Source organism: Halichondria panicea, chromosome 5, assembly GCF_963675165.1.
Source record: "Halichondria panicea chromosome 5, odHalPani1.1, whole genome shotgun sequence".
NCBI classification, from domain to species: Eukaryota; Metazoa; Porifera; class Demospongiae; order Suberitida; family Halichondriidae; genus Halichondria; species Halichondria panicea.
This window is the reverse complement of record NC_087381.1, coordinates 666,630-679,460: the sequence shown is the minus strand read 5'-3', so window position 1 is coordinate 679,460 and position 12,831 is coordinate 666,630. Positions and strand designations below refer to the sequence as shown.

Genomic DNA, 12,831 nt, shown 5'->3' with positions numbered 1-12,831 from the left:
TTTATTGTATTATGTGGCTTACCAGGACCTCAAGAAAGAAGAAAATTGATTCTTCCAGGATCTGTAGTTCAGTGTATATAATATCTAAGAAGAAAAGACCTGTGTACATGCATATTGTTATCTATAGTGTTATATGGTAGTGTTTTGTGGCTTACCAGGCCCTCAAGACAAAGATAATTCTGCCAGGAGGATCTGGATCTGGATCTTGGATATTATTTTCTCACACATGGGGAATGAGCGCGCATGCGCATTACATCCACAGGAATAATTAAAGGGTGTGTCCAAAGAGATCAATTTCACAAATGGCTACTGCATGCTAGCTAGCTGTTTTAACAGATATTTTCTGAGTATTGTAGCTAACAAAAAGCTAGCGCTTTAGTGCAAGGCTAACTCATATGTTGAATAGAAAGTTTGTGCGAACAGATGATGCTATGAAAGATTCTGAAGAGACTGCAACAGCCTTCAATGTGAGTCAAACTAGCCATAACTCGAGAAAGAAGCTTTAGTTTGCTAATCCACGAATCAAAATCCAAGAGAACGTGGCTAGAAGCCTATAGAAGCAGTTAGTTTTCGTCGCATTGCAACCGTTGAGCAGTTACTGCTGGAATACACACAGACACAGCCAGCTTTACCGGAGTGAAGCTATAAGACAGAGCCAGCCGCCTGTACACAGTTTTAAATTGTATGCGCATGCACAGAATTTATTTATTCTAGAGGTCAAAGTACTTTGGAGTATTCCTGTATTTAGTCGCTTTGGCTTTACCGTATCCCTCCTGCGACTACGCCTCGAGGCATAATTAGTTTGTAAAGGGTGAAATTGTGAAGGGATTGCGCAACATAGTGTGGGGAATGACCCAACAGGACGTGAACAGGACATAAAGAAGATATTCAAAGCGTAATTCACACTCTATACACATGCATAAGCAGACTGAAGTACATACTCTTATACACAGAGCGTAGTGACCTATGACCTAACATCAACACGTCCTAGGTTCAGTACTACACACACACACACAGTCACGTGGATGAACCCAAAAGGTGTATAAAAGTTGTGGGAATTGCAAGAAGCATTACTAATAATGAGTTGCTTACTGTGGAAGTCAATTACTCTCCTGAGCCTGGTTTGGGCTGTTGGAGGTGAGCTGGCTAATAATTTCCTCCAATGATGTTTCTACTCTGTATGAGGATTGTGTGCATGCATGATTGTTTCTGCTAGCAAACTCAATTATAGACAGCCTGAGGTATATGAATTAAGCGAGATCTGTTTATTCTATATAGCTGTTATAATAATTTTGTTTACTGTTACAGACTGTTTTTGTTCGTCTTGCGGTAATAGCTACACAGCATTAATTATGAGTGTCATGCATGCCATGGCAGCTAAGAAGGAACGGTTGTAGACTATATATATAGACTAAAAACTGATGACCAGGATCAAATGAAAAGATTGATTGTATTACTATAGTGCTATACACTAGCTGGAATGTGCTAAGTTCTGCATTTGTGCATGCATATACCAGGAGCGTAACTATAGCAATGAGGCAGAGGAGGCCCTCGCCTCCTGTACTATTGAACTTCAAGTGACACTTGACACACATCACTAGCTCTTAATAGCTCTGGCTAGCTAACTTCTGGATAACTAGCTATCTAGGTATATAGAATGAGCAGAAATGAGCTCTATCACAGTCTTGTTGTTGAAGAAAAGAAAAGAAGAACAGGTAAATAGTGGTTATTGCCATTTGCATGCGCTTCTATAGCAATAATTAGTGTGTGTGGTTTCCTTTTAAACAACAGTGCCCTGATTGCCTCCTTCTCGTAAAATTTCTAGTTACGTCCCTGTATACCGTCGGTCTGATAACGAGTATACATGTTTATCTATTATAGTAACTTAGCTATATAGTTGATTAACGCTATAATTACAGTATAGCTAGTAAAAAGTACATCCCTACAAAGTACAAAACCTGTCACCGATTTTCACTATAAGCCATTTTTCACACATCCACTTATTAAGAATTGATTCCCTTAGACAGTAACAAACACGTACATGTATGAGAATACAGCTCTGTCTTTTGGTAACTATTATGAAGGTTTAATTAATGCTGTCACTATATAAACTAGTTCACGATTGCTACCATCTTGTAAACGTATTACTCTTATACTCTTATAATGTGTGCATGATCGATTCTGCTAATAAGACAGGTATTTGAAAAGAGAATCAACGTTCTCCTGAAGTAACTTTAGAATCCTGTACCAGTCTTGTTGCCATCTTGTTATGTTTGTGTCATGCATTAGCATTCAGGCTGAAAAGGCTTCTGAAAACTTACATGCAGAACACACTCAGGGAAATTCTGTGTATACACCATAATTATAAAAAGTATGCATGGCATTTCCTTTTTGGGAAAAAGTATGGCATAATTATCGTGTTTCCTGAGTGCGTAAATTGATTAATTCATCTATAGTGGCAAGAACACACACATGCACATTCAGTCCTCATTTCCTTTAAAGCATGTTTTTTGTTCGTGTAATTCTTAGCTACCACAGTTATGTGGAGAATAATTATACTGACTGCATGTCGTACGCGTATGAATATACAAGCTCTATATACTCTAATGTTACGCCTTTTATCATTAATTTTGAGCGAGATCTGACGCCTACTCTGTTAACAATGAGCAGAATAATGCTGTGTATAACCAAGAGTATGATAGAGAAGAGAGTATTGAACGTAGGCATACTGTACCTCAGATGTATGCGGGGAGTAACATGACTTCCTGTATCTGTCATGGGCTTGGAAACCCACCCTTGGATCGGTCAGTGTGCAAATTCCAAGCTTGTGATAGATACAGGAAGTCACATTACTCTCTGCATACATCTGATGTATACAGTATCAAATAAGGTTTGGATTTCAAGTGAAGTGAAAAGGGTGTATACAATAATTAATTTTATTATCAGTGTGTGTCATACATTGTTCTTAATTTTCATGTCATATATTATTATAAAGGACAATCAAGTGGAGACCTGAGGCTGGTAGGCAACTCAAGCCAAACAGGAGGCTCCTCTGGTAGACTGGAGTTCTATTACAATGGACAATGGGGGACAGTGTGTCAGGACAGCTTTAGTCCAAATGATGCCAGAGTGGCTTGTCGTCAACTAGGGTTCTCAAGCTACAGTCGATACGAAACAGTTGGAAGGCTAGGGTGAGTGTGTAAGCTCATCAGATTGTTGATTATTATTATAGCCTTTCATGACTCGCCATCTAATCATCCATCTTGAAGAAAAAGGCATATACCATAATTATGTACTTTATTGTATTCCCCTATAGTTTCTCCTCAGCTTCATCAACCACTCGGACATGGCTGGATGAGCTTCGTTGCTTAGGAACTGAGAGCAGACTCACTGATTGCCTTGCTAACCCTATCGGATATGAAGATTGCGTCCATTCAGAAGATGTGGCCTTGATCTGTACTGAAAGCACTGCAAGTAAGAATTTATATATACAGCATATTCAATAATTTATTATCTCAATTATTTGTGTTGTTTTTAGGCCCAAATGGAGACCTGAGGCTAGTAGGCAGGTCAGGCCAAACAGGAGGCTCCTCTGGCAGACTGGACGTCTATTTCAGTGGACAACAATGGGGGACAGTAGCAGTGTGTGAAGACAACTTCGGCTCGAGTGAAGCAAAAGTGGCTTGTCGTCAACTAGGGTTCTCAAGCTACACTCGTTATGGAAAAGTTATTGAAACACTAGGGTGAGTGGCTCATCATTGTAACTAATAAACTAACTTGACATCGGATCACATCCATCATATACATTGTATATATATATACAGTTAGTATACATTCTGTTGTACAATATTTGTGATAATCATTTCTTTTCATAGATTTTACCCACCTACATCAATCACTCGGACATGGCTGGACGAGCTTCGTTGTCGAGGAACTGAGAGTAGACTCATTGAGTGTCCTAACACTATCGGAGTTGAAGATTGCACCCGTTTTGAAACTATTGCCTTGATCTGTACTGAATGTAAGTTAATAGTAGTATCAATTAGTGTGCATGGCTAAGGTCTTTTAGCTCGGAATTTAGTGCAATGACACTGAAAACTGGATACAAATTATCGACACAGACATACTATAATAATATATTTTTATGCAGCATCGGTGTCCAGTGTATCTATCGGTATTGGAGTCGCTGTTCCTGTTATCATCATCATCTTTGTGGTTGTGATTATCATATTGTTCTGTGTTATCATAAGAAGGCGTCGCCTAAATCGCCCCTCACCCAGGACTCTAAACACTAACACTACCTCGACAGCCGCAACCGTCACAAATACACAAAATACAGCCTACTCCATGAACCAAAGATCCTCAAACTCGAATCAATCCCCCTGGCTTCAACCAACTGGACAATACGCCGCTTCCTCCCTGCACCGCACGTCCTATCCTCAACAACCCCCAGCTGCGTACTCTCAGCAATCCCCAGCTCCTTATTTCACCAGAGAACCACCCTCAGCCCCGTACCCCACTGCAAAACCACCCCCTGCTCAGCTCAGCACCCCACTGAAAAGCCTCTACAGTTCTCCACTGTATTTTTCTGGCGGAGAAGCCCCTCCACCATATCCGGGATAACTATAATGGGTACTTTGATGTCTCATATATAGCTCATTTTCATAGCCTGAATATTCTTCAATTCTGTTATTTTTTATACAATCAAAATTCTGTCACAAACCTGCTGGATTTTCATAGCCCGAATATTCTTCAATTCTGTTATTTTTATACAATCAAAATTTTGTCCCAAACCTGCTGGATGTCATTGCATGCACATGCATACATGCAGGTAGCTGTAGGGGCCATACTTAGCCATTAGGCCTTGGACATAATCCATGCATGCTTGCATGGTATTTAGCTGGAAACTGTCATTCTTCTGTTTGATAGGTCTCTTTCTATGCTATCAGAAAATGATGAAATTGTTGTTGTTGGATCATTAATATTGGATTCGTCATCACTCGTCAACTAATAAACCACAGACACCACAAAAACTCATATCTTATTATGTTACTGCTCAAAGGGGATAGGAAACTAGTTTAAGTGGCCTTATTGCACATTTGAGGTAACATTATACATGATCAAACTTATAATTATTGTGTATATTGTGGCAAATATCAGGCAAAAAACTGACATTTGCCACTTTCACACATCATGTTTTTTACAGTGTACTGATACAGTTAGCCTACTAGCCTTATCTTAATTCATCAGTTTGCAGCAAGACCGAATTATATAAAAATAATAGGCACAGTTTGTTTATAATCAGTATAAGGGTGAAATCGTGAAGGGATTGCACAACTAGATCTAGTGTACATGTGTATGGGGAATGACCCAACAGGATATGAACAGGACATGCAAGAGTACATAAGTACTCTTGATACAAGTACAAGGGTTTAATTAAATAGTGCTAAGAATAAAGGTTAGTGACCTATGACCTAATTAACATCAACACATCCTATAAGTTCAGTACTAAGCACACAGTGTCACATGGTTGATCCCATGCACCAGTCATACCCGTACCCACATCCTAGCTGCACATGCATGGTTACTTTGGAGAGGTGTATAAAAGTTGTGCTGCTTTCATTTTGATAACTGAATTGCAAGAAACATTAATGCCAATAATGAATTGCTTGCTGTGGAAGTCAATTACTCTCCTGAGCCTGGTTTGGGCTGTTGGAGGTGAGCTGGCTGATAATTTCCTCCAATGATGTTTCTACTCTGTATGAGGATTGTGTGCATGCATGATTGTTTGTGCTAGAAAACTCAATTATAGACAGCCTGAGGTATATGAATTAAGCGAGATCTGTTTATTCTATATAGCTGTTATAATAATTTGTTTACTGTTACAGACTGGTTTTGTTGTCGTTTTTTAGGTATCTAATAGCTACAGCATTCAGATTAGTACATCTCATGCATGAGCAGCTTTAAAAGAAAGAACAAATGAAAGATTGATTGTATTACTGGTGCTATACACTAGCTGGAATGTGCTCAGTTCTGTGTACATGCATATACCGTTGGTCTGATAAATAAATGCGTACATGTTTATCTATAGTAACGAATATCTCTTAGATAGTAGATATGTATACAGTATAGTAAAAAGTACATCCCTACAAAGTACAAAACATGTCACCGATTTTCCCTATAAGCCATTTTTTCACACATCCATTTATTATGCCTCGAGGCGTAGCCGCACGAGGGATACGGTAAAGCTGACTGTGTGTGTGTCGTGTCTGTTCCAGCTGTAACTGCTCAACGGTTGCAATGCGACGAAAGCTAACAGCTTCTATAGGCTTCTATAGCCACTTTCTCTTGGATTTTGATTCGTGGATAAGAAACTAAAGCTTCTTTCTCTAGTTAGGCCGCTCCAAATGAGACTGTAGTTTTTCCCGTCAGAGACTCCAGTAAATTATAAGCGGATGTGAGAAGTAATATCATTATTCATTACTATGAATGTCATTATAAATTGATACCGTCATCAATGAATTTACACAACAATTCAGCCAACCATGTGCTTAGAGGTAACAAAGAACAAGAAAAAAGTAATTTCAATATTTCATTGGATAATTAGAGAAATAATGGCCATAGGGTGAGTGTGTAAACTCATCACTATAATTCATGATGCGGACTTGCCATCGAATCATCATGCATCTTTACAAACATGCAATTTGTACAATTTCAATGGAATGCAAATTTCTATATATACAGCTATATATGCAAAAATCATCATAATTATAATCATAATTATTTCCTCCTAGCTCTATAATTATATATAGTTTTTTCAACCCTTCATCAATCATACAGCATGGAATAATAATTATAGCTGGTGCAAGAATTAACGTGTTAACATGATCATTCCCCCTATAGTTTCTCCCAAGCTTCATCATCCACTCCGACATGGCTGGATGAGCTTCGTTGTTCAGGAACTGAGAGCAGACTCATTAATAATATTGTCCTGCTAACTCTATCGGAGTTGAAGATTGCAGACATTCAGAAGATGTGGCCTTGATCTGCCCTGGAAGTACTACAGGTAAGAATCAGAGGAGGTACGACAGGCGCAATTAGCCTTTGATTACTATACTCTCAGCAAAAACATACGGCGTGGGCGGATAATTATTGTTCAATCAAAGGCTAATTGCCTGAGCTGCACCGCGCCTGTTGTACCTCCTCTGGGTAAGAATAGATGAGTATTAAATTGCTAATAGCATTCCTACACTCCAATTAGCCATATAGCATATTCAACTATTATAATGAATTGTCTATTTAGGTCCTTCAAGTGGAGGTCTGAGGCTGGTAGGCAGCTCAAGCCAAACAGGGGGCTCCTCTGGCAGACTGGAGGTCTATTACAGTGATGGACAATGGGGGACAGTGTGTCAGGACAACTTCAGTCCAAATGATGCCAGTGTGGCTTGTTGTCAACTAGGGTTCTCAACCTACAGTCGATACGGAACAGTTGGAGCGCTAGGGTGAGTGTGTAAGCTCACCAGAAAATAGCCTTTCATGACTCACCATCAAATCATCCACAAAACACGTATACTTATTGTACAGTTTGTGTCCAGTTTCAATGAAATCTCAATAGCTAATTTCTATACAGTTTATAATTATGCAATAATTTTCATGAATCGTTTCCTCCTATAACTATAATTTTATTTAGATTTGTCAACCAACCATAATTATTATAATATCACACAGCTGGAAATTTTCGTGATATGCAAAATTTTGCGTTTTTCGAGGGCAAATAATTTTGATGCGAAAATTAAAACTGGGATAAATTCCCACACACCAAGTATTTCACATGCAAAGGTATTGGTGGGTGTGGTTCCTGGCATTAAAACATGAATATTAGAACCCACGAAAATTTCTGCTGAAGGCTCTAGCGAAAATGTGTATACATGTAAATTTATATATAATTATAGTAACGTTAATCCACAGGAGGCGTTCTTACATACATAATTATACATACACATATACATATTCTTACATACATATAGTTGGCTAAGCTACAGAAGCTATATTTATATATTGCCAGAGCTATTAAAAATGCCTCCTATATGCCTCATTGCCTGTAATTAGGTGTACCGTATATAGTTTCTTCCTGCTAGTCTTTAACTTCCTGCATGCATGCATGTATACTTCTGGTTAATAATCATTTCCCCCCTATAGTTTCCCCCAACCTGCATCATCATCCACTCGGACATGGCTGGACGAGCTTGTTTGCTTAGGAACTGAAAGCAGGCTCATTGATTGTCCTGCTAACCCTATCGGATTTGAAGATTGCTTCCATTCAGAAGATGTGGCATTGATCTGTACTATACAAGCACAAGCACTGCAAGTAAGAACTTATAATATTATAGTTATATATAATTATACAATAATTATTATTGAATTGTATTGTTTTTAGGCCCAAATGGAGACCTGAGGCTGGTAGACAACCCAGGCCGAACAGGAGGCTCCTCTGGCAGACTGGAGGTCTATTACAATGGACAATGGGGGACAGTGTGTCAGGGCAACTTTGGTGTAAATGATGCCATGCAGTGTGGCTTGTCGTCAACTAGGGTTCTCAACCTACACTCGATTCGGAACAGTTGGAACGCTAGGGTGAGTGTGTATTATATCGGCTCGTCCTTGAGTACTACTTATACTGACTTGACATCGGATCACATATTTTATTGTATACAGTTTGTACACTCCTCGAACTCTAGTTTGTGCAATATTTGGAATAATCATCCTTTCCATAGATTCTCTCAACCTACATCATCAACCACTCGGACATGGGTGGACGAGCTTCTTTGTCGAGGAACTCGGAGAGCAGACTCATTGAGTGTCCTGCTAACCCTATCGGATTTGAAGATTGCTTCCATTCAGAAGATGTGGCATTGATCTGTACTATACAAGCACAAGCACTGCAAGTAAGAACTTATAATATTATAGTTATATATAATTATACAATAATCATTATTGAATTGTATTGTTTTTAGGCCCAAATGGAGACCTGAGGCTGGTAGACAACCCAGGCCGAACAGGAGGCTCCTCTGGCAGACTGGAGGTCTATTACAATGGACAATGGGGGACAGTGTGTCAGGGCAACTTTGGTGTAAATGATGCCATGCAGTGTGGCTTGTCGTCAACTAGGGTTCTCAACCTACACTCGATTCGGAACAGTTGGAACGCTAGGGTGAGTGTGTATTATATCGGCTCGTCCTTGAGTACTACTTATACTGACTTGACATCGGATCACATATTTTATTGTATACAGTTTGTACACTCCTCGAACTCTAGTTTGTGCAATATTTGGAATAATCATCCTTTCCATAGATTCTCTCAACCTACATCATCAACCACTCGGACATGGGTGGACGAGCTTCTTTGTCGAGGAACTCAGAGAGCAGACTCATTGAGTGTCCTGCTAACCCTATCGGAGTTGAAGATTGCTTCCATTTTGAAGATATTGCCTTGATCTGCACTGGAAGTAAGTCAACAGTAGTATCAATTAGTGTATACAGTAGACTCTCGTTAATCCGGTCACCCTTGGGACCATGCAGCTTGGCCGGAATAGCGAGGTGGCTGTAGCTCAGGAAATAGCCGCGGCTTAAAACGACCTTACCTCGAATCTAATGACTACTTTTGCGGTTCTTGTCTCGAGGATAATGTAGGATAATGAACTCTATTTAAGTGTAATCCAATTTTATTTGCTAAACCACACCCAAAACGTCATATCCGGCCGTAATATACGTATAAAATTACATTGAAAACCTTGTTTGGGACAGCCAGCACTGGCCGGTAAACGGAATAGCGAGTGGCCGTACTTCAGGGTGAGTTTTGTGCAGTAAACATATAGCTAGCATTCCGTGCCAAGCCAAATAGCCGGTATATTGAGGTGGCCGTACTTCAGAGAGCTGGAACAGCGAGAGTCTACTGTATATGGCTATATAAGGTCTTTTAGCTCGGAATTCAATGCAATGACATATAGTAGCCCACGCCACTCGTGCATTTACTCCCGCGTGGTTGTAAAATGCTTACCTCCTGAAGCGGTAAAACATTCAACCGTATTGCGGTTGCTGCCTAACAAATGTAATTTTCGTGAAGTGGTTACAGCCACACACTGCATTGTCTTGTAGCTGCACTTTGTGTTGACAATCAAGTGGTATATATATTGATCTGTGGCCATGCTCACCTAAACATTCACATATACAATGTAAGCATCTATGTATATAGCTATATAGATACTCTATCTGGCAGTGGCGTAGGAAGCAATTCCTCAATGGGGGGGGGGCTCTATATTTTGAATGGAAAACAAGTACAGCTGCAGCTTGATAAGTCATCTCTACTAAATATAGCCTAGAAAGATGGGGGGGGCTCCAGCCCCTAGAGCCCCCCCCCTTCCTGCGCCACTGTCTGGAGTTCTGTTATATAATAGAGCTCTCTCAGATCAAGTTCCAGTCATGAAGCTAAATTGTTTTTCCGCATCTCTAATTATTTATACAAAGCGCAATGGCCATAACTACCGAACAGCAGCTGCCACGTGGTAATCATGTATTGTAACGCGTGCAGCAATGACAGGTGACCCTCTCGGCCACCATACATAAATCAATAAAATAATTATACAGACCACATGCATATTTATCGACACTGACATACTTTATTTTTATGCAGCATCGGTATCCAGCGTATCTATCGGTGTTGGAGTGTCTGTTCCTGTTTTCATCATCTTTGTCATTGTGATTATCGTTTTGTTCTGTAGTATCACAAGAAAACGTCGCCTGGCTCACCCCCCACCCAGGAATCTAAACACTAACACTACCTCGACAGCTACAACGACCGTCACAAATACACAAAATACAGCCTACTCCATGAATCAAACTCTAATCAACCTCCCCCTCCAAATGTTCATGGACCTCAACCAGCAGCTGCCTACCCGACTGGACAATATGCCACCCCCTCGTACCACACGTCCTACCCTCAGCAACCCCCAGCCCCTTATCCCACGCAAAACCACCCCCTGCACTATATTTTTCTGGCAGAGAAGCCCCTCCACCATATCCGGGATAACTATGGATACTGCATGCCCACCAATAAGAAAATTAACTGAGGGTGATAGCAAATTAGTATCTGCTGTATACTTGATGTCTCATGCATAGCTCAATTTTTATATCTCAATTTTAATCTCTCCTTCAATTCTGAAATAATGTTATTTTGTGAATGATAAATAAACACTTATGAATGCACAATACAGGTAGATCTATAGAGGTCATAATTATTTTCGGCCTTAGACCATGCATGTATGGTCTATTATAATCCATGGTTCGGCTGAAATTATCACAAGTTGGACTGGTATACTAAGAAACCCTATATCAGATAGTTCATGCGGATATTCTTGAAGTGTTTCATATTCTATGTATGTAAAGCCGGTTATATACTCGTCTTTTATTATAGGCATAAAAGAAAACTTGATTCTCCAAGTGTGCATGGACACAAGTTTGCTATAGTAGCCTGCCAGGCCAGGCCAGCTGCACCCTTGCATCAATTAACTGAAGCTGTCGTCACACACTGTCTCCCATTGTCCATTGTAATAGACCTCTAGTCAACTTGTCAGAGGCTAAACCCATTGTCCACTTGATTGTCCTGTAGAGACACAGAATGACAAATACGATACTGTTAATAATTATATTCGCACTTAATTTATTATCATGCCATCTCTCACATAAAATTGAGCCTATAGCTGATAGAAACTAATCTTGTATAACAATTAATTTGATTAATTTTTCTTCCTATTTTCAATGTAGATTCAATAATTAATGTTATTGCAGCTATAATTATACAAGTAAGGACAAACACAACACTGCAAGATTAAGATATGCTGTAAAAGTATACATCTCTTCAGAGGCCCTGCATGTATATATAAGATCTATATAGCTCACTCAATGCACATGCATGTGCAGTATAATAGAGTGGGCCACTACTTAAGAGGTGTGGGACCACCTTCACATAATCACACCTAATGTGTTTTTTCTAGTGTTCACAGTTCCGACTGGAAGCGACTTGCCCATCCAAATTATCGCTGGTTAATAATCCGACTCCCATAGCCATAGCCACGTATTTGTGTGTGCAGTTAGTTAGAATCAATCTCGTTTTTGTTTGTGCATTATATGCACTTTTAGCTGACGATTTTATTGACGTCTGACGAAATTCGGTAGTCTACTCTATAGCCTTTATCTAATTTATTTGCAGCAAGACCAAATTATATAAGTCACAGTTTGTTTGAATTATTCATAGTAAAGGGTGAAATCGTGAAGGGATTGCACAATATAGTGTCGGGTATGACCCAACAGGATGTGGATATTAAAGGATGATCTCATGCACACTATGATATATTATACATGCATGCACCAAGCAGGAGTTCATATGATACAAGGATAAAGGTTAGTGACCACATCCAAGTTCAGTACTAACAATGCAGTCACATGAACTACCCACATGACATCATGCATGGTTACTGTTATTGAGGTGTGTGTATAAAAGTTAAATTGTGCTTTCATTACTGAATTGCAACAAACATTGCCAATAATGAGTTGCTTACTGTGGAAGACAGCTACTCTCCTGAGCCTGGTTTGGGCTGTTGGAGGTAAGCACAGCATGCTAATTTAGTCTAGCTCTTTCTGGTATTATTAATAATTATAGTATTATTAGCTACAACTAACTTGTTGTGCATGATCATTCTTGTGCCTACAAAAACTATCCTCATCACATGCAGTTTCACTATAAAATGTATTTCTGATGTACTTAAATAAGGTATAG

General features: G+C 39.5%; 3 protein-coding genes across 4 annotated transcripts in view; all 3 read left to right on the top strand.

The window, feature by feature from the left end:
- The window catches only part of LOC135336345 (deleted in malignant brain tumors 1 protein-like), a 40,600-nt gene that overhangs the window by 19,899 nt on the left and 7,870 nt on the right, over positions 1–12,831 (top strand). The gene's annotated exons all lie outside the window — the stretch shown is intronic.
- Positions 172–4,793, top strand: LOC135336542 (scavenger receptor cysteine-rich type 1 protein M160-like). The gene is made up of 7 exons (XM_064532397.1): positions 172–467; positions 1,018–1,137; positions 2,996–3,191; positions 3,317–3,474; positions 3,539–3,743; positions 3,876–4,021; positions 4,151–4,793. Exons 2-7 carry the CDS (start codon positions 1,080–1,082, stop codon positions 4,621–4,623), a joined length of 1,236 nt encoding a protein of 411 aa, XP_064388467.1. The 5' UTR covers positions 172–467; positions 1,018–1,079; the 3' UTR covers positions 4,624–4,793.
- On the top strand, positions 5,559–11,257 carry LOC135336598 (uncharacterized). Of its 2 annotated transcripts, XM_064532462.1 has the most exons (10): positions 5,575–5,718; positions 6,540–6,625; positions 6,904–7,066; positions 7,304–7,502; positions 8,200–8,368; positions 8,438–8,634; positions 8,775–8,945; positions 9,015–9,211; positions 9,352–9,505; positions 10,690–11,257. In XM_064532462.1, the coding sequence occupies exons 8-10, from the start codon at positions 9,143–9,145 to the stop codon at positions 11,172–11,174; spliced, it is 708 nt and encodes a 235-aa protein (XP_064388532.1). In that variant the 5' UTR covers positions 5,575–5,718; positions 6,540–6,625; positions 6,904–7,066; positions 7,304–7,502; positions 8,200–8,368; positions 8,438–8,634; positions 8,775–8,945; positions 9,015–9,142; the 3' UTR covers positions 11,175–11,257. The 2 variants fall into 2 exon arrangements, with proteins under 2 accessions (XP_064388531.1, XP_064388532.1); XM_064532461.1 differs by lacking the exon at positions 6,540–6,625 and having other exon boundaries at positions 5,559–5,718.

Excerpts from the sequence above, each read along its gene's own strand:
- LOC135336542 (XM_064532397.1), top strand. The coding sequence starts at position 1,080 with ATGAGTTGCTTACTGTGGAAGTCAATTACTCTCCTGAGCCTGGTTTGG. Across the intron at positions 1,138-2,995 it reads CCTGGTTTGGGCTGTTGGAG|GACAATCAAGTGGAGACCTG; the intron begins GTGAGCTGGCTA and ends ATTATTATAAAG. Across the intron at positions 3,192-3,316 it reads GAAACAGTTGGAAGGCTAGG|TTTCTCCTCAGCTTCATCAA; the intron begins GTGAGTGTGTAA and ends ATTCCCCTATAG.
- LOC135336598 (XM_064532461.1), top strand. The coding sequence starts at position 9,143 with ATGCAGTGTGGCTTGTCGTCAACTAGGGTTCTCAACCTACACTCGATT. Across the intron at positions 9,212-9,351 it reads GGAACAGTTGGAACGCTAGG|ATTCTCTCAACCTACATCAT; the intron begins GTGAGTGTGTAT and ends TCCTTTCCATAG. Across the intron at positions 9,506-10,689 it reads TGCCTTGATCTGCACTGGAA|CATCGGTATCCAGCGTATCT; the intron begins GTAAGTCAACAG and ends ATTTTTATGCAG.